Source organism: Lissotriton vulgaris, chromosome 2_1 (genome assembly GCF_964263255.1).
Source record: "Lissotriton vulgaris chromosome 2_1, aLisVul1.2, whole genome shotgun sequence".
Classification (NCBI taxonomy): Eukaryota; Metazoa; Chordata; class Amphibia; order Caudata; family Salamandridae; genus Lissotriton; species Lissotriton vulgaris.
The window spans coordinates 1876075115-1876096636 of NC_141687.1; the positions used below are offsets into that span (position 1 = coordinate 1876075115).

A 21522-nucleotide genomic window follows, 5' to 3' on the forward strand; every position below is an offset into this window, starting at 1 on the left:
CGGACCCGATAAGGCAAGTCGGAAGCGATAGGGACTCGGGACCCTTAAATAAGGAGGCTATGCGGGCACCGAAATGCCGAAGTTACCTAGCCCCAAGGGCTGCGGCTGCACAAGTCTTTACAGACGTCGGGAGTCTTCGCTGACGAGCCAGGAGCCGGAAGGAAGGAGTTGCTGGCCGGCGACCAGTGGAAATAGTTCGTAGAGATCCAAGCCTGGATCAGGGATGGATGACACCTGAAAGCAGAGGGGACCAAGTTCGTACTACTAGCCAGTAGTCAGAGGGTACCAGGAGGGCACCGGATGATCGTCACCTCAACTAGGTGAGTGGGCGACGCTAGGCTCTGCAGTCTCACGGACCAGGAGGCATTGTCGGCGACCAGGATGGAGGTGCGAGCTGTCCCACGAAGGTTGATGCTGTCGGCGTCGCTGGGCCCAGGATTGGGGCAACAAGCCTTGGCAAATTTCAGGGCCACGTGGTGGGCCTAAAATAGCGTCTTGAGTGGACCAGGAGGGTCCGGGGTGCTCCTCTCGCAGAAGGGAGCAAAGGCCAGTCTGGAGCAACCAGACCAGCAGCGTTGGTTGTCGAGTGTCGTCAAGAAGGTCACAAGCCAGCGGCTAGTGACCAGACAAAGTGCTGAGCGGCAAAAGCAGAAGGGCCCCACGCAGATCGTGGAGATGCTGGGAGGCTGCACTTCGGTGCTGGAGCTGCTCAGGGCCGGGGCTTCTCGGACCCCAGAGCACTCACCAGAGGATCCCTCGGCAGTCGTGCTGGTTAAGAAATCGTGCCGGTTTTGATGATGGCCGGTCCCTCGAGGTCTCGTCGCACCCACGGATCTCAGCTGAGCTGACGATGTGGGTAGAGGTCAGAGGTGCCAGGGAAGCCGGTTCTCGTCGAGCTGGGCAGTCGGATTCCTGAGGAAGGACTTGCAGCAAACCGCAGAGTTCTTAGATGGTGCCTGCGGATGCAGGGTGACTACTCCTTAGCCACAAGGGAGAAATCTTGAGAAGAGTCTCGAATGTCCTTTCGTAGAAAGTAGTTCTTGATTCAAAGATGATCTAATTTGGAAGGGTCCCCGCTCCTGCCTTTATCCTAAAGAAAGGGGTGGGTACGTGACTAGGTCCTGCCCTAGGGGTGGGACCAGGAAGGGGGGTGGTTACACCCCTCTCCCCTGCCGGACTTTCCCCAGGTCAGGGGCTGTGCGCCCCTGGAACTGGTTCTAGCCGGCAGATGCGTAGTGAGCACCGGGGTGCCACTCTGCAGTCACCTTCTTGTAAAGCCCTGCCTACCCAGGATACACAAAACCCTGTCTGGGATGGTGCGAACACCGCCCCGGACAGGAAACCCTTTGTCCAAGCTCTCCTCGCTGGAAGGACTCCCAGCAGCAGGAGGTCAGACTCGTGTCTGTGGTGGCAGCATCCATTTTGTGGAGCTGAGGCTTCAGTTAACTTTAACCGGGGTTCACAGTTACGTACATGTCGTGTCCCTCTAGAAGGGCGGAATGCTAACCTCGTCGCCAGCATTGGTAAGGGGTCAGCATCCCGATTCGTATGACACCTTACTCGACATGTCTTGATAACGCGATACCGAAGTTACTGATATGGCACGCGTTATCATGGAACAGCCATTGGGTCTTGGTTCCGCAAGCTGCAAACGGGCTCGGCTCGTGCCAGAGCCCAATTCACACGATTCCACGCACTCTGCCTTCAGGATTGTCAAGGCCTGCCATAGGAGTGACTGATAGGAATTCGGGTGTCCATTTTAGGGTTAGATATAGGTATACTATATCTACAGCAAAGGGCGAGTACGCCACCTTGCCCCAGCTGTCGTGCAGCCAGTTGTGTCAGATTTAGATGGCCATCCAGGGGTGGCATAATACATGCTTCAGCCCCTGGTAGGCCCTGGGTACACCGATGCCCTGAGTTACAGGGTCTGACAAGGTGGCCCAGTTCCAATTGGGTAATGCACCTGAGGTACACATCAATTTAGAGAGAGAGCAGTAGGCCTGGGGTCCTGATTGGCAGGGTCCCAGGTCAACTAAGTCGGAAAACCAGCAAAACACCAGGCAAAAAATCGGGGGTAACCATAGTCAGGTATCTACCTTCCTACACCCATTTTGTTGTAACCTACTCCCACGGTTCAAATGCGTGAGGCCTCGTGTTCAGAATATAGGCACATTAGATACCACAGTGTCTCTTAGATGTCATTTTCACTGGCGTAATGATACTCTCTAAGTAATATTCTGAGCTGCCACAGCCACAAGATATTATTGTATCACTGAATACTGTATCATGAGTTGCATTGCCATAATGCCATAATGCTATAATGATGTATGATGCCACTGCACTAATGTCCTTGTTCAGAAAGTTTATGTAAAAATGTCAATAAAAGACGATTTAAACCACAAAATATATGCAGAGGAAGATTAAGAGGAACTTGTCTTCATCACGGAATCGGACTACGAGTCGGAAGAAGACTTGCCACAAGGTCAACGTACCAGGAGTACAGAACGCCCCTTAACCCAAAATCCAACTCAGTCGAAACAAAAGGCTTCGGTCCCACACCCGCCTTCGGGCCATGGTCAACACCGACAAGATGTTACCTACGCCCCACCCCCATGCTCCCCACCAAAACATGTCTCTAAACCTTCCGGCTTGGGATGGAGTCGGCCATTAGACTGGCACCGAGCTGAAACCTTCAGGCTCAAAGCCGAAAACCAATTTGGGGCCGAAATCCTTGACGCCGAAGACAAAGCCTCCTTCGGCACCAAATCCTTTGGTGTGCAAAAGTGATTCCACCCCGGCACCGAACCCTAAAACTGTGCATCCAAAGCGGCAGTATCCGATTTTCGATGCCCCAACACACAAATCGGTCCCAAAACAAAAGGAACTCTATATAAATCCTGATACAGGACGTGTTCTTAGTAAGCGATACCAAAGGGGATGATGGACGAGAGCTTGAGAAAATCTCCCAGGTAACTGATCTGGGGTGAAATTAAGTGAATGTATGACATTGTTCTGCATTCTGTCCATCAACTGTTGTTTTTGCATTTGTCACCCCGAGTGGGACGGGTATGCTCAGACGTGAGTTCCGTGCTCTCCATGCCAGCTTTCCTGGCTGATGAGGGCTGAAAGCCCGAAACCGGTCCGAGGATGCTTGTTTTCAGTCCAGGGAGGACCTGGCTTGGCAGTTCGGGCTGGACTGTTCCCATGGGGCACAGGGTCAAGACTGATTTGCATATGGCTGGGTTCAAACTGGAATGGCATGGTGAGCAAAAAAACAATGGATTTAGGCCCAGATTTCAGTACTGGGGTGAATGTATGACATTGTTCTGCATTCTGTCCATCAACTGTTGTTTTTGTGTTCTTACTAAGTCACCTCAGAAATGCAAACCTGAGTCAGAAGACAAACCTTTCTTTATTCCTTTCAAGAGTAAGAATGTGGGTACTAACCCACCCCCTCTTCTTCCACGTTCCCCTGCACCGACCTCCCCATCTTTGAGTCATTTAATAATTACACCAACTAACTCTCCACCACCACCTGATAATGATGGGGATGGGGGGTACAATATTGTACTGATAGATCCCGGGAAGGATTATCACATAGATTCACCTACAGATAAACTATTCGACGCCTCTGTTAAACGAGTAGCTATCCAAGCAGAAAATCATTGGTGTATTGCTAACACTCATGCCCTGCTGGCCAGATATGATAGGGCACACTGGTACGAAATGGAGCAGTTGCTACTACACCTCCCAGATGAACACAATGCAAAAGCACAATATTTAGTCCTGGAAGGGAAGCTCATCTCCAATTCCTCATTAATATGCGTTTTAGATGCTGCAGACACCGCAGCTAGAGAGATCAACACTATTGTGTTATTAAGAAGATATGCATGGTTAAGGATTTCTGGTTTCAAACCAGAAGTACAACAGTCTATTTTAAATACTCCTTTTGACAAGAAACATCTCTTTGGGCCCAAAGTAGATAAATCATTAGAAAAAAATGCAAAAAAGACACAGAGGTAGCCAAGTCTGTGGGAGTTCTGCAGTCTCCCTCTAATTGAGGCTCCTTTTATCGCTCCTTCCACCGTGGGCAGTCCAAGACCATGTCCTCAGACAATACTGCCACCTCTTACAAAGGCAACAATCAATCTTCCTCTACAAGGGGTTTCTTTTTATAGGAGCACATGGAGGTAACAACAACAGAGGTCGAGGCAAGGGTTCCGCACCGCAAAATTCCCCATCCCCCAACAAGCAGTGACTTGCCTACACTTCCCCCCCGGGGAACGTCTTCTACAATTCCTCCCCATTTGGCACTCTATCACCACAGACAAATGGGTGTTAAGAATTATCCAACATGGTTATTACCTGAAGCTTACCAGCAATCCTCCAAACATACCACCACGTTCTCACAAAAAGTCACCAGAACATTTACATTTACTTCAGAAAGAAGTACTGTCTCTCCTCTTCAAAGGAGCCATAGAACCTGTGCCTTTACAACATCAAGGGACAGGTGTGTACTCCCTGTACTTTTGTCGGCCCCAAAAAGAACGGCTCCTTGAGACCTATTCTGGATCTCAGAGAACTAAACCTCTACATACTTTCAGAGCATTTGCACATGGTAACACTTCAACAAGTGCTTCCGCTTCTACAGCAGGGTGATTTTATGTCTACTCTAGACTTAAGACGCATATTTCCATATTCCAAATCATCCCGCTCATCGCAAATATCTCAGATTCATCTTTGCGGGTCACCATTACCAATTCAAAGTGCTACCTTTTGGAGTCACCACTGCTCCCAGGGTATTTACCAAATGCCTGGCAGTAGTTGAAGCATATCTGAGAACACAACACATCCATGTCTTCCGATACCTGGACGACTGGCTCATCAAAGTCAGTATTTACCAAATGTGTCTCCAACACACTCAAACCACTATTCACTTACTTCACCAACTAGGGTTTACAGTGAATGTGCTCAAGTATCATCTACAGCCTTTTAAACTTATCTGGGAGCTACAGTAGATGCTCACAAAGCTCTAGCTTCTCCCAATACAACCAGAATTTACAGTATTACAGTCCCTTCTCGCTCAATTTCAGCCCAATCAATCATTGCTAGCAAGAGTCTTCATGCAACTGCTAGGCATGATGGCGTCTTGCATTACAATTGTTCCTCAAGCAAGACTTCACATGCGTCCCCTTCAAGAATGCCTAGCAAATCTGTGGAACCAGTTGAAGGGTCGATTAACCAATCTAGTGTTGGTAGATGACCGCACTCATCGCTCTCTGCAGTGGTGGAACCATCAGAATGTATCCAAAGGGAACCCCTTCGTCGACCCTGCTCCACAGACAGTGCTAACAGCAGAAGCATCATTCACTGGTTGGGGTGCTCACATACAGTCATTCAATCCAAGGAGTATGGACTCTAAAGTACAGTAGTCTTCATATCAGTCACCTAGAGCTACTAGCCGTGTTTCTAGCGTTCAAAGCCTTTCAAACTCACCTAATAGGCAAAACTGCCCTAGTCCGCACAGACAACATGACAACTATGCATTACACACAAAAACAAGGGAGGAGGGGGACACACTCTCCAATTGTCACGCTTAGCACAAGCCATTTTGAAATGGATCATACATCACAAAATGCATCTCCTATTAGAACACCTTCCAGGAGTAAACAATCAAATTGCAGACCTTCTCAGAAGACAGAGGCAGCAAATCTACGAGTGGCAGCTCCATCTCCAAATCCTTCTCCCCTACTTTCAGGAATGGGGTTTTCCTCACATAGACCTGTTCGCCACAGATCAAAACACAAAATGCCCAAGCTTCACCTCCAGGTTCCCACACCCGCTCTCCAAAGGCAATGCCCTATGGATGAACTGGTCAGGGATATTTGCCTAGTCTGTTCTGTCTCTCCCACTCATTCCGTTGGTAGTTCGGAAGCTCAGACAATCATCCCTCAAACTCATTCTCATAGCTCCCACATGGGCACGTCAACCTTGGTTCACCACCCTGTTAGAGCTCTCAGTAGTTCCACACCAAAAGCTGCATCTCAACTCCAGTCTTCAAAAGCTGCATCTCAACCTAGCGATTTGGCTCCTGAACTCGTAGAGTTTGGTTATTTACAATTACCACCAGACTGACTGAGCATCCTAAAGGAGGCTAGGAGACCCACTACTAGGGCGTGTTATGCAGCAAAGTGGAAACGTTTTGTTATATACTGTAACAATATCAATTCTCTTAATACTTCAGTACAACACATCAAATGTTATCTTTTACACTTGCAGCAATCTGGATTAGTTTATACATCCATTCGATTGCATTTAGCAGCAGTAGCTGCATACTTACACAATAGACAACACATATCTCTATTCAGAGTACCATTGCTTAAAGCCTTTATGAAAGGACTACAAAGAGTAATGTCACAAAGAGTTTCACCTGCACCAGTATGGAACTTGAACATAGTCCTTACAAGGCAATTGAACCAATGCTCAGGTGTCAAATACAATTCCTGTCACGGAAGGTTGCTTTTCTTATTGCAATCACTACCCTATGGAGAGTTGGCGAACTCCAGGCACTAACTATCCAAGAGCCTTTCTTTCAACTTCACAAAGACAAGTTAGTTCTTTGAACAAATCCCAAATTTCTACCTAAAGTGGTTTCTTCTTTTCACATCATCTAATCTGTTGAGCTACCTGTGTTCTTTCCTCAACCTGATTCTGTGGCAGAACAAGCTCTACACACACTAGATGTTAGATGAGCTCTACTATATTATGTAGAAAGAACAAAAGGTTTCTGAAAAACAAAACAGCTTTTTGTAGCTTTTTCGCCACCACACAAAGACAATCCAATCTCTAGTTTAGTTTAGTTTAGTTTATGGCATTTGTTAAGCGCTTGGTTGCACAGAGAACAGTGCGTCCCCGCGCTGACAACCCTACCTACATCTCTTCAGCCGAGCTCATAAAGGCTGGACACAGGGGCAGGGGTGAACTATGCTGAGTTTATCCTGGGAAAAAGATGGGTTTTCAGCCTCTTGTCTGAACCTGGTTTCAGAGGGCTCCATCCTCAGTTCAATAGGTAGGTTATTCCAGTTGTTGCTGGCATGGTGTCTGAAAGAGCGTCCTCCCATCCTTGCTCTATGTATCCGAGGCACCACTAATTGCATGCTACCCATCGACCTCAAAGGACGTGTAGGGCGATATACTGGAAGCAAGTCCTGAAGATATGGAGGTGCTTTTTTGTGAGCTATACGGTGGGTGATGCACATGGTTTTGAAATTGATTCTTTCCTTTATTGGGAGCCAATGAAGGGAGCGTAATGCATGTTTCCCAGAGGCTCTCCTAGGGAGGTTGAGGACCAGCCTCGCTGCTGTGTTCTGGACGCGTTGAAGCTGTGTTAGGCCCTTTTTACTAAGTCCACATAGGAGGGAGTTCCCATAATCTAACTGGGAGGTGACCAAGGCGTGTACCATGGTTTTTCTGGAGCTAGGGGGCAATAGGTCCAGGATTTTCCTTAGGACCTTCAGAAGTCCGTAGCATTTTCCCGCGACCTTACCCACATGATTGGTGTAGACAAGATTAGAGTCCAGAAGAAAGCCAAGGTTCTTAACTGTGTCCACTGGGACCGGGACAGAGCCCAGTTCAGTGGGCCACCAGGCAGAGGTCCAGATGGAAGGACGTGGACCTACAATAAGAACTTCCGTCTTGTTACCATTAAGGCGGAGACAGTTTTGTTTCATCCAGCCGTCAAGAGCCACAAGGCAAGCCGAGAAATTCTCAGCATCAACAACTGGATCACGGGACAGATTGATCACCAGTTGTGTGTCATCTGCATAGGAGACTATTGCCACACCATATGATTCCACCAGTTTGGCGAGGGGCTCCATGTACAGATTGAATAATGTAGGGCTCAAAATAGAGCCCTGGGGAACCCCTTGCCTGAGACACCTTACACTGGATTTGCATGGTGGGCAATGCACTTGAAATCTTCTGTTTTTAAGAAAGGATACCAGCCACTCATGAGCAGGTCCGGTTATTCCCTTTTCCCTCAGTCGGTTCAGTAGTACGGGATGTGATACGGTATCAAACTCTAAATCAGGCGTTGCAAGATGGAGCGTGAAATGTATCTAAACATGTTATATAAAAGTGAAAAGAATCTTGACAATACCCCCTAGAGCGCATTCCCCACTCAAAATAGGGGCTACTATGGCCATCTTGGAAAATGGTCTACACTGCACACATTCACCAAACACTATTGTGTAGATGTGTTAGCGAGGCAACAAGCTAATGTAGGCCAGGCAGTACTTAACCCCTTCTGTGCTGGTGACGAGCTCAGCTCGTCATGAGGCACAGTGCAGCTGCACTCATGAAGAGCTGAGCTCGTCACGGCCGTTGGAACGTTGCACGCGGGGATAATTTCCCCGCTGTGCTGAACGTTGTAAAAACGGGTGTGGTCGTGACGAGCTCAGCTCGTCATGAGTGCAGTTGCGCTGTGCCTCATGACGAGCTGAGCTTGTCAACAGCATGGCGGTGGCGCGCGCGTCCCCCCTCCCCCGCACAGGAGGTGAAAAACCTCTGCGGGGAAGGGGTTAAAACACTTTTTCCAACAGCTACAGGTTAGCCACCTCTTTGCGGGAATACTGCTGTATAGTCTATGCAAATAATGTGATCTACCGCTCACATGCCTCGTACTGAAAATGTGACTTACCCAATAAGCATCTGTTCTTGGCATGTAGAGCTGTAGATTCACATGCATCCACCCGCCTCCCCGTGTACCAATACCTGTTGCAGTTTTCTTATCTTATATACATACACGTGGACATCTCTATTCTACCTTAACTAACTCCATTCTCACCCTCTTTCGGAAAAACAATCTAACAAGGGAGTCGATGCCCATGCGCTCTATCACCGAAAGGAGGAGTCACAACTTGCAAACATTCGGACCTAACGCTAGATGGCAGGAGGATGCAAAGCATGTGAATCTACAGCTCTAAATGCCAAGAACAGATGCTTACTGGGTAAGTAACATTTTCCTTTTTTGTTGCTGTCAGCCCTTTGTTTTCAAGATTGACAAGCGCCTGGCAACTTCTCCAACAATAAATGTACCCAAAAATCATGGCAAAGCGAGGATTGACACAAAACAAAAAGCTGGCAGACAACACCAGACTAAAAAATATATATATACATATATATGTGTGTCATTTGACCTAGTGACACTTTGTGATACTCTGCGGAACAAAGACTAGTGCAGACCTCCAATGGTGCATTATTATTTTATTTTCAGTCTCTTGCCATAGCGCGTTTCGACCATACAAGCGACCTTGATCACATGACGGCGCTCCGCATAACATCCCGCAATTTAAAGTGCTAGTGCAGGTCGAATCAATGAACATAGACAACATACTTGGGTTACTTTACTGTCAAAAAAATATATATAGCTGCTTAAATGCTTTTAAATGTTGTTAATTGACAGCTCAGCAATCTATACATTTACACCATATGGTATATTCAGATTTATAAAGATATGAATGTTATTGGTAGACATATAATCTAATGCTGTAAAACATCTCAAAATTCCTTTTTTGTTGCTGTCAGCCCTTTGTTTTCAAGATTGACCAGCACCTGGTAACTTCTCCAACAATAAATTTACCCAAAAATCATGGCAAAGCGAGGATTGACACAAAACAAAAAGCTGGCAGACAACATCAGACTAAAAAAATATATATACACATATGTGTGTGTATATATATATATATATATATATATATCACAGCTGTAAGCGTGGAATGATTCCAGCACTCACTGGAGACTTCTGCACTGAACTTTATTGGCACAGAAGACACACAAGACGCGTTTTGGCGACTGCCTTTCTCAATACAATCTATATATATATATATAATATTCTTTTAGTCATTCATGCCATCACTGAAAATGGACGTGAGAGTGACCGATTAAAGTATTGTTTGTTATATTTTGATACAACTCTCCTAGTTTTCCCTTGATAGGTGAGTGGTTCTTCTCTTCACACATATTTTCTACAATCTCAGTACCTAAAGACATTGCACTGCTACTTTGCTCCTCTCTCCCATCCTTCAATAGTATTGCTAAATTTAGTACATGCAAGCATATTTTCCTTTGTTTTGGGAAGGGCAATCAAATTGATATTTTTGTTTTTAAATATGTATGTGGCTGAGAACAACCTCCTCACATAAGTTACTATTGGATGTTCTGCATAAAAAACGCAATTATCAATCATCTTGACCTTTTGATGGTTGAACTGTGATTGGACTCTCACATTCATGGTAGGAGATGACCCCTCCCTCTTGTCACCCAAGATGATCGAGGGATGTGTGTAATGTACGGAAGAAGGTACTGTGAGAGTAGATGAAGAAGAAGACAGTGAGATAAACATGAGGGACCCGTGAAACAGCAAGTGAGAGAGGTGGCTGAGAGCAGCACATGCTAATGATTCATCAACACCTACAAAAGCATGTTGCTCAGTGAGAAACCCATTGGTGTCGAACATCTAAATTGGATAATTAAATAATTGTCAGGCTAGTGCTTTCAAAATTAAGTACTGCTTTGAACATAGCTAATTTTGCTTTCTTAGAAAGAGGTGAATCTATAACAATCAATTTAGCCTCACTTTTGCAGTTCTAGATTGAGGAATTATACTATGAGTTAGTCTAAGACTTAGCACACATTTTAGTATATTTTTATGCACATAAATACGTTTACATTAGTCATAATATCTGAATAGTTACAGCATGGAAAGGGTGCTCTTCGAAGGTTGTTAATATTTTACGCCAGGAGGTGTTGTTGCTTGTTAGGGAGCTTACAAGGTATTTTCTGCTGGTGTTTTCTTGCTCTACAATTTGTTTTTCTAAAGAGTATCAGAATCTTTGTGGTTTTCTGTTAGTTACTTCAGTATTCCCACACTGTTCAACTAAGTTACAAAACCTAAAGATAGTTCACTGATTTATGTAGGACAATATCATAGCAGTGTCTGCCAGACTATTATCCCCTAAGGGAAGCTAAACTCTGATTTGCTTTGATCTCTTGTGTTGCTCGGATTCCCAGAGTGATGAGCGAAAAGGAGAAACAGGACAAGAACAAGTTCATTATATTTTAATATTTATTTTTACTTTGAAAATATTGCCATATTTTTTCAACTAGTGAGTTTACCAATCTCTTGTTCAGCCACTGGTACTGGGAACATATTCCAGTATTGCAACAGACTAGGGCCATGGTATTTTCAAAAACACGCCATCTAATAAAAAAAGCTTGGATTCAAGTTTTGCTGTTTTGAGAGTTTGCTCTTCTCTTTTCCTCTCCAGGTCATTTGGCGTTGTCCTCTGGGAGATAGCAACATTAGCAGAACAGCCGTACCAGGGCATGACAAACGAACAGGTTCTGCGCTTCGTCATGGAGGGAGGCCTTCTGGAGAAACCAGATAACTGTCCAGACATGTTGTATGTATATCACAGTGCTAGTTTCGGTTCTTGTATATCCATCAAATGCATATCTATTCTGTATGTTACAGAGTGGATATAAAGGCCAATGTCTACTACACTTAAATCGAATGTACTATTTAACAATTAGCAAACCCATCCCAGAAACTTAGCAACAGAAATAGCGTACTGCAAAGATGGATCTGATTTCAGCAATCTCAAAGCAGCACTGCAGTCTCTGGTGCCCAGGTTTCTACAGGTCTGTTTGAGCCATTTGAGCCATTTCTTTGCATAACCAGGGTAAACAAGCAGGGCATGTTTGATCTGGGCAAATGGAACATATATTTTAATCATACCTACTTTTAGACAAAAACACTGATTCCGTAAACACTATGAATAACTTTTTCTGATAGGTGGGACGCTTCTTTCCTTCTTTTTTCTTGAAAATTTAGCCACTTTGCTATCACTGAACAAGTAAACCAACCAACCAATCAATCAATCAACCTTTATTTCGGTCAGCAGACCATGAATGTGCAAAGTGCATATACATGGATTTATAAAGTTTATGTATACAAAATTCATTGATTTCATTTAAACAATGCATTAACACATTCACATTTTACGAATCAAATACAATAAATAAGAACTATACCAATTGAGATTCATCATTTTAATAAAAGAGATTAAAATACTATAAAACAGTGGAACGATGGACCACAAACCTTCCACTATTAAAAAGCTATGCATGGTCTGCTTTCTAAGGGTAATTTGGTTTGATGTTCACTGGCCAGAATTAGGGGAATCACATTATATCAAATCTATAAAATAGGAGATTCAGATTGTACTTTCCTTCTGAATCTCCACATGTGGCCTAGGAATTTAGCAATTACACAAGAAAACTGTGGTCTTGCATCGGATCTTAAGATGTGCAGTGCCACACTATGATCTCTAGTTCCCAGCGATTCGCATATAGGAGTAAGCCATCTGCTTCTAGTCACTGAGTATGCTGGACAGCCAAAGAAAGCGTGCTCTACAGTTTCTTGTGAGGTGGAAACATTAGGGACAACCCTTATTATTAGCAGTATTGCAAAGCCATGAACTAGTAAATGCATTCATAGTGATTGTCCCATGTCTAAATTGGATGTAGAACTTTCTATCTGCCAGGTGTATGAGATCAATGAAACCCTACAGGGATCGCAAAAGTTTAAAATCTAGGACTTTCCCTGTTAATCTTCCTAAATTGCTATTCCTGGACTCATTCTCAAATTCCCAATCCCAATGCAGAGATTTTAGTTTTTTTTTTGTGGGGAAGTCCAAACGATACGTACAGCCCCCTTTTAACCCAATGTTCTTAAGGAGAATATTGATGTTTCTTATCCAGCCTATCTTCTTAGATGTATCTAGAGTGCAAACTTCTTCTAGGGCTGTGGCATACGGGGACAATTTGTAGGTCGAAATCAATCTCTGCCAAAAAAAAGACGACCACGTAATTTGTCGAAATCTTTTAGTGATTAAACCTGCATATCTAGTTTAAGAGGGAGTAGTGGAGTACCAGGTGGGAGGCAAACTAATTTCCTACGGTACCTATGCTTGGCTGCTGCACACTTTAGATCTCTTTAAAATGCAGCAGAAGACAAAATGGCTTTTCTACACGGTACCTGGGGACTGTGGGTGATGTGTTGCTAGTTCTTAGAAACTGCAGTTTAGTGTACGCTTACCTACCTTTTTCAAAATATTCAGGAACTTTAAATGACTGACTGCTAGTCTTTCCAGTACTTCTGTCACAGCAAGGGAAGTTTATTGCACCTGAACATCCACACCTTGCATGCTTCACTCCTGGGAGGCGGCAATTTTTTTTATCCTGGTCTTTCTTTGAGTGTTCTGGATTTCTTTATGGATAGGGAAGGAAAGAGCACTATAGAAGAAGGTGATTGATATTCTGCATTTAGTACAATTAGAAACATTTGGACCCACTTAGTTCTTTATAATGTGAAGTCATGGGATATGCTTTGCAACAGGCCAATGAGCATTTTCATGTGTCACCCTTTAGAAGCTATTTTGCAATGGTTTACATCCTCTTGAGAAAGCCTGATGTTTAACATCCAAATGTTATGGTTCCTCCATGTGCTGCACACTGCTCAGTGGGACCTTAAATTCGTGTTGGCTCTGCGTTTGTACAGTTGTATGGCCAATACCTTCTCCTTACAACTGTTTTCCTTGAAGTCCTAACTTCAGGCAGTAGGTAATCTTGGTAGGTTTGCCATATAGTCAAAGTTTTCCAGGACATTGACTTTGTGAGTGAAGCGGTCACTTCTTCCTGAGACATTATACAAATTCCAGCTTAATCAGCCTATTCTGTTGATGGTTTTCTTTCAGCTATCTAAAAAGAAGCTGAGTATACACAAGTTACATCAGAACAGCGCTCAGCAACACTGCTGTTCCAAGTCTGACTGCTACATGAGGGACACACAGCTTTTTGTCACCTGTTGGAGCGCTGCCAAAGACATTGCTGTAATGACACACAGATTCACAATGGATAGGGACATGCATTGAAGAGTAATAGAAGTCTGTTTGAGGATATGCTTGCGCACTATACCAGGGGCATTTTGGCCCTTGAAGGACTCCATCTTCTATCCATAGTTCTGAAAATGAGTTCATTCAGATGTCATGTTAGAAGCCTTGTTTGCATGATCAGTGTTTCAGCACATTTTGGGGTTACTTTTCTTTTGCTTATTAAGGAAGATGATATTCTGAGGGTATTTTATTTGTTGGAAGTGAAAAATTATGCACTGTGGTAGCTTTGATTTTACTTGTTTCTCAGCTGCAGAATATTAAGTAGAGTTTATAATCTGGGTCCATAGGCCTCCCTATGTGGATGATAGTCTAGTTACTCCAGGACTACCCTTCCCCTCTTGCCGTTCCTTATAAGTACCATTAGCATCCCATTTGTCTTCCTGAACAGTTGTGGTATTAGTAGTGCAGGTAAGTTTGAGAAGACATACAATAGTTATGGTAGAACCAATGCCTTTTGGACCATCAGCATCAAGGAGAGAGTTCAGCAAAATCCTACCCTACCTCTAAGTGACATTATTAACTTTATAACAATACTGTGAATTACCGCAGGCTCTGTTCTGTCCACCAATGCTGACCGGTGTTTAAAAGCTGTAATTTTCCATTTAGTTTTATTTGGGATCCTCAGTAGTCCATCCCCATGTCATCGGGGCATATTGAAAACATGCACAAGCTCACCCTTAATCCCAAAGCCTTCTCAGAATCAGTCAGACTAATTACAGTGGATTCAAGCCCCCATCACTTGAACATAACAATAGGTTGTCCACAAATAATGAAATGTGTTGTATAAGCCTGTACATCAATGCCTCGATCTGCGCTTATGTTTCGAATAGTGTTGGTGAACGACTGAATTAATATAGTAAATATCAGAGGAGAAAGCAAGCGCTTGTGCTTTGTGTCTATGCTAGAGTTGTTCATACGGGCCTTTGAAATTTTCTCCTCTTGTGCGCAGCCTTGCCATTTGGGTTAGAATATATAGCAGATCTACCCAGCAGCTAATGGCCCCAATGAACTACATAAGCTAAAGTAAAGTTTTTAGCTATCTCCACACATCCAAGTCAAAGCCATTTTCCAAATTGGTTGACAACGCCGATAGTCATGGGGCGTCTGCCAGTATTGTTTGGAGTTTGTAGAAAGGTCTTTTAATATTCAATTATGTATTGTGATGTATATTAAAGCCACACCTATTTGGGTAGATAAGGTGAGATAGGTGGTGTTTATATGGTCAGTAACGAATAGTTTCTTGCCTGTTGGTGCAGTTTTGCAGCTTGAAGATCTTTCTGGATTCCTTTTGCTGTGCATTATTCCGCGGTCTAGTGGTTGGGTCCAGAATCGTAGTCTTTTTTTCTGGGGTTTTTCCGCAGCCCAGGTGGGCGTCGACGTCCCCCCTTTTGGTGTCCTTCCTGTGACGTCGGCACACTTCCTGCGGAAGCTCCCACCTTTGGGCGCCATCTTCGGAATCTTTTTTTCTTGTTTTTGTGTCATGTTTGTTCATCCTCCCAGATGGGGAGGAGGCATCGCCATCATCCACAGGGACACCATCCACATCACGACCAACACCAACGACACCCTGACTACCGCCGAACACCTACACTTCCAGATCCGCACCGACCCGAAGACCACCCTCAGAGGCACCCTGATCTACCGACCCCCGGGACCACGCACACAATTCAGCGAGGACATCGCCGACTTCGTCAGCCCGCATGCCCTCACCTCCGCGGACTACATCCTCCTGGGGGATATCAACTTCCACCTGGAGAACAACAACGACCGCAACACCATCACCCTGCTCGACAACCTCGCCAACCTCGGACTCAAGCAGCTGGTGTCCACCCCCACCCACCTCGCCGGACACACACTCGACGCTGTCTTCTCATCCAGCAAAGACATCGACTTCAGCCACGCCACTGGATTACACTGGACGGACCACAGCTGCGTCCACTTCACCTTCAGAAGAATGACTATCCACCACCACCAGCAACAGGTTGCTCGAAGAAGCTGGAACAAGATCACAGCCGACCAGCTCGCCGCTTCCCTGAGCCAGCACCCTCCCGCCAGCTCAGCGAACGCCAGCCAGGCCGCCGACAACCTCACGAAGTGGATCAGCAACTGCGCGGACGAACTCGCCCCACTGAGGACCCCGCCCAGCAGACCCGGCAGCAAGAAGGCCCCATGGTTCACCGACGAACTCAAGAGCTCCAAGAAGAACTGCAGAGCCCTCGAGAAAGCCTGGAGAAGGGAGCCAACACCGGACAACATGACCACCCTCAAGCTTGCCACCCGGAAGCACCACCAACTGATCCGCGCCACCAAGAAAACTGCATTCAAAGACCGGCTGGACAACAACGCACACAACTGCAAGGAACTCTTCAACATCGTGAAAGAGCTCTCCGACCCCAACGCCGAAAACAACGACATCACCCCATCGCAAGACCTCTGCAACTCCCTCGCCTCCTACTTCCACAACAAGATCGCGGACATACACAACAGCTTCAGCCCTCAACCGACGCACGCCACGACCGAACCACCGCCCCCCACCACCACCCTCCGCGCCTGGACTCCGATCAGCACCGAAGACACCGTCCGCATGATGAGCTCCATCCACTCCGGATCTCCGACCGACCCCTGCCCTCACCTCGTCTTCAACAAGGCCGACGCTGTCATCGCACCCCACCTGCGGGACATCATCAACACCTCCTTCGACTCCGCCACCTTCCCGGAGAGCTGGAAGCACGCCGAACTCAGCGCCCTACTAAAGAAACCAACAGCGGACCCCACCGAACTCAAGAATTACCGCCCCATCTCGCTCCTCCCGTTTCCAGCCAAAGTCATCGAGAAGACCGTCAACAAACAGCTGGCCGCCTTCCTCGAGACGAATGGATCCCTCGACCCTTCACAGTCTGGCTTCCGAGCCAACCACAGCACCGAGACCGCCCTCATCGCTGCCACCGATGACATCCGAGCCCTGATGGACAACGGAGAAACAGCGGCCCTCATCCTTCTAGACCTCTCCGCAGCATTCAACACTGTCTGCCACCGCACCCTAGTGCAGCGCCTCAGCAACGTCGGAATCCAGGAGAAGGCACTGGAATGGATCATCTCCTTCCTCGACGGAAGAACACAGAGAGTCCGTCTACCACCGTACAAGTCAGAGGCCACCGAAGTCATCTGCGGCGTCCCTCAAGGATCCTCGCTGAGCCCCACCCTCTTCAACGTCTACAAGAGCCCCCTTGCGGCCATCGCACGCCAACACAACCTCAACATCATCTCCTACGCTGACGACACCCAGCTGATCCTTTCCCTGACCAACGACCCCGCCGCCGCCAGAGCCAACCTTCACGAAGGGATGAAAGACGTAGCCGAGTGGATGACGACCAGCCGCCTGAAACTGAACTCAGACAAGACGGAAGTCCTCATCCTGGACGCCTCGCACTCCGCCTTGGACGACTCCTGGTGGCCCCCCGCCCTGGGCACCGCACCCAAACCGACAGAACACGCACGCAACCTGGGCTTCATCCTGGACTCCTCCCTCTCCATGACCAGACAAGTCAACGCCGTCTCCTCATCATGCTTCAACATCCTGCGCATGCTACGGAAGATCTTTCGGTGGATCCCCACCGAGACCAGGAAGACGGTCACCCAGGCCCTCGTCACCAGCCGACTGGACTACGGCAACGCCCTCTACGCCGGAACCACCGCCAAGCTCCAGAAGAGACTCCAACGGATCCAGAACACCTCAGCCAGACTCATCCTCGACATCCCACGACACAGCCACATCTCCGGACATCTGAGAGACTTGCATTGAATCACCTTCCGCCTCCTCACCCACGCACACAAAGCCCTACACGATCAAGGCCCGAGCTACCTCAACAACTGCATCAACTTCTACGCTCGTAAACGCCATCTACGATCAGCCAGTCACGCCCTCGCCGCCGTCCCCCGCATCCGAAGAACGACAATAGGAGGAAGGTCCTTCTCCTACCTGGCCGCCAAGACCTGGAACTCTCTCCCGTCCGACCTGCGCCTGACCCAAGACCACCTCTATTTCAGGAAGAAGCTCAAGACCTGGCTGTTCGAGCAGTAGCAGCACTCCCCCCCCCCCCCCCCCCTCCCCCCAGCGCCTTGAGACCCTCCGGGTAAGTAGTGCGCTCTATAAATGCCTTTGATTGATTGATTTATCCTTTACCAATATTTTCCAAGTTCTTCCTTAATGTAAAGGAATTCCAGATTTGTCTCTTTAAAGTGTCTGATTGTATATTGTCTTTGTATTTCCTCCTCCTCCTATCCATCTTTCTGGCGGAGGTGGGTGGGTTCGCTAGTGAATCCAGAAAGATCTTCAAGCTGCAAAACTACACCAACAGGTAAGAAACTATTCGTTTTGCAGTGTGAATCTTTCTGGATTCACTATGCTGTGCATATACTTTGTAGCGGTTTGTTATGTTTGTGGCGGCTGGGTTGAAGATGAGCGTTGGTTGTTGAATATATGTTGAAGCACTTTCTGTCCTACTTGTGCTTTCCTGCTCTGTAGTAGGGGATCTCTGTGTATAGTCATAATCTTGTGAATAGTCCCGCCCATGTGCGTGGACCCCGGAGCAATCGAAATAGTCTCTTCAGTTGTCTTCTTCTGCAGTCCTCCATAGACACTTAAGAGAAAATCAAAGACAAATATTGCAGCCTAAAACTACAAGGCTACATTGGCCAGCACTTCATCTCAAAGTGAAAAAGATAACCAAATAATATTAAATTTTACACACTTTGTAAAGTTTCACACCTAGAGAAACTCCCCTTCACAAAAATCCTTTGTCATGATAGAGTGGAAGGGTTGGACAGACAGGCCCCATATTCTGCCATTATGTGTCTGGAAAAGGGATACCGTGCCTTTAAGGAACTCTCCAGAGACCCTTGGTATCCCCGGATGCACAGCCAAAGGCCTTTTACTTCCAGTTCTTTTTTCCGGCTCCTGCTAGCAGGACCCTGGAGCATTGAGCGCTACGTTTTTGGGTATATCTTCAATTTTTGGAGCTTTTCTAGTGTTTTGAGTGTTTCACTTGAAGTCTGAGGTTTTCCTCTTACAGTTGCTTTCATTTTTGACAGGTTTTGCTACCTCTTGTTTGTCAATGCCAGCTTTATTCGACAAGTGCCCCTGAGTGTGGTAGGAAGAAGGCAAAATCTGACCCCCACAGAGTATGCATACTCTGTCTCCCTTCTACCCATGTCCCTGACTCCTGTGATATCTATCACTCTTTCTCCAGGAGGACTCTGTGTGACAGGGAGAAGATTTGTCTCCAAGGCCTGGAGCAGAGGAGACATCAAGAACCAGGTGGGACTTCTGGGCATGGAGGGATAGAGGGACTCTGTCACCTTCCTCTGCCCCTGCATCGGCCTCTGGGGGGCTCCCCAGTCAAGAAAAGGCCCAGAAAAGGCACCGGTCCCGGTTGACGTCGATGGCTTTGATGTCAGCCTCGAGAGTTATGACTACCATCTGCTTTACGTCCACCCAGGGCTCTGGGTCGAAGTGACATCGACGTTCGGCGCCGAGGGGTAGGACGTCGAGACATCGGACGGCGTCGACATCGAGGACTTCACCGGCGTCGACACTCCATCGACATCGTGATGAGTCCCGAAGAGGCAGGCGCTCGCCGTCGAGGCGACACCGCCGTTCGCCTTCAACGTCGACACGAAGATCTACGTCCAGGAGAGAAAGAGGGCAGTTGAGGCGAAGACACTCTACGTCAGGGAGTTTGTCGACGCCAGGAAGAAAGACGTCGAGAAGAGAGACGTCAAAGCGGTCGACGTCAAGGAAGGAAAAGTAGACGTCGAAGAGGAAGTCGAAGCCCAGAATAGTGTCTAGCGAGTCCCCTGTTGCGGCGGCGCTGGTGCTCGCACTCAGGGAGGTCAACCTACAGAGCCTCCTCCCCGAGGCCTGCTTGTAAGAAGAGGAGAGTTCTTAGGTCACCGGACTCTGATTATTCCCGGACCTACTCGCCCTCAAGGCCCAGGACGCCTACGCCTTCTCCTCTTCCGCAACATCCTCCTCCACCACCTCCTCCACCTCCACCACCTCCTCCTTCTCCACCTCTTCCTCCTCCACCACCGGTTCGTCCTCCACAACCGAACCCTTTTGTTCCGGCTCAGCCTCTTCCGTTTCCGCAACCGCCTGGGCCGGTGGTTCCTGCAAGGCCCAGAAAGCCAAGGTCAAGATCCAGAGGGAGGCATCGCTCTCACAGTGAGCGCAGCTCTTTGACGAGGTGACGCCATCATTGGCGGAGGGAAAGGTCCTGGTCCAGGCACACGGATTCGTCCAGTGATAGAAGATATTCTCCCACTTTGTCTGACTCTCCTCCGACTAGAGTGTCATCAGTGGATGACATTGTGACGTTCCGGGATGGGCTGCTCAGGGGAGCAGCGAAGTTGGGTATCACATTGACTGTGCCCACCCCTTCCATCTCTGTGATTTTTTAAACGTTGCAGCGCAAGAACCGGCCATGGAGCTGTTTCTGATGCCGGCCTCGGTGAAGTCGGCATCATCTAGACTTCACAAGAAGTACAGGCCCCCAAATTCTGATCCTGCGTTCTTAAGAGCAGATCCTGTTCCGGATTCTGTCATTGTGACAGTGGCCAAGAAGCAGCATTCCACTGCCCCTTTGTCTACGGTCCCTCCAGACAAGGTAGCCGTCACATGGATTCGGCAGGAAGAAAAGTCTCCAGTACAGCTGCCACTTGGATGAAAGCGGCTAGTGCATCAGAGCTTTTTAGTCGATATGACCGCTCATTGTGGGAGTCCCTACAGCAATTCATTGAGCTCCTCCCTAGGGACAGGAGAGAAGACTTCCAGATCCTAAATGAAGGCATGATGGTCTCAAATCAGGTCATCAGTTCGGTGCTGGATGCCTCTCTCCTGGCTGCGCACGGGTACTGCCATGGCATAAACTTGAGAGGACATGCCTGGTTGTGTCTTACCTCTCTTAAGCCTGAGACGCAACAGCAGATTGCAAACTTGCCTTTTTCGGGATCTACCCTCTTCGTGGCTCATGCGGACGAAGAGATGGCCCACATGAAGGCGGAAGTGGAAACGCTGAAGGCTGTAGGTTTGGAGAAACCAAAGAACCCGCGAAAGTCATTCCTTCCCTTCCACAGGCATTACTCTTCCTAGAGATATCAGCGGGGGCAAGGTCGCTAAGCTGGCCAACTGCAGCAGCAATACCAGCGACAACCCTTCCAGAAATGTCAGATGGGCAGAGGCGGACAGCAGGCCTCCTCGGCGAATACGGGCCTTGCCGGTTCTAAGCCCTGAGGAGTTACCCTAGTCCGTTACCCGCTCCGGTGGGGGGGAAGCATACAGAATTACTTGGCAGAGTGGAGAAAAATTACTGAGAACAAGTGGGTGCTGAATATTGTTTGCAATGGATACAGTCTTCGTTTTGTCAGCCTTCCTCCAGCTATTCCACCGTTCGTTCGCACTACCAGCTGCGCTTACTTCAAGCGGAGGCAAATACCCTGTTAAGGA

The 21522-nt window shown here is 47.3% G+C and overlaps 1 protein-coding gene across 1 annotated transcript in view; it reads left to right on the top strand.

Moving 5' to 3' along the window:
• Positions 1–21522, top strand: part of IGF1R (insulin like growth factor 1 receptor) — a 1159892-nt gene that overhangs the window by 1122143 nt on the left and 16227 nt on the right. Inside the window, exon 21 of the mRNA XM_086958078.1 lies at positions 11331–11465. Within this exon, the coding sequence (XP_086814204.1) occupies positions 11331–11465 (135 nt within the window). The remainder of the gene's footprint in view (positions 1–11330; positions 11466–21522) is intronic.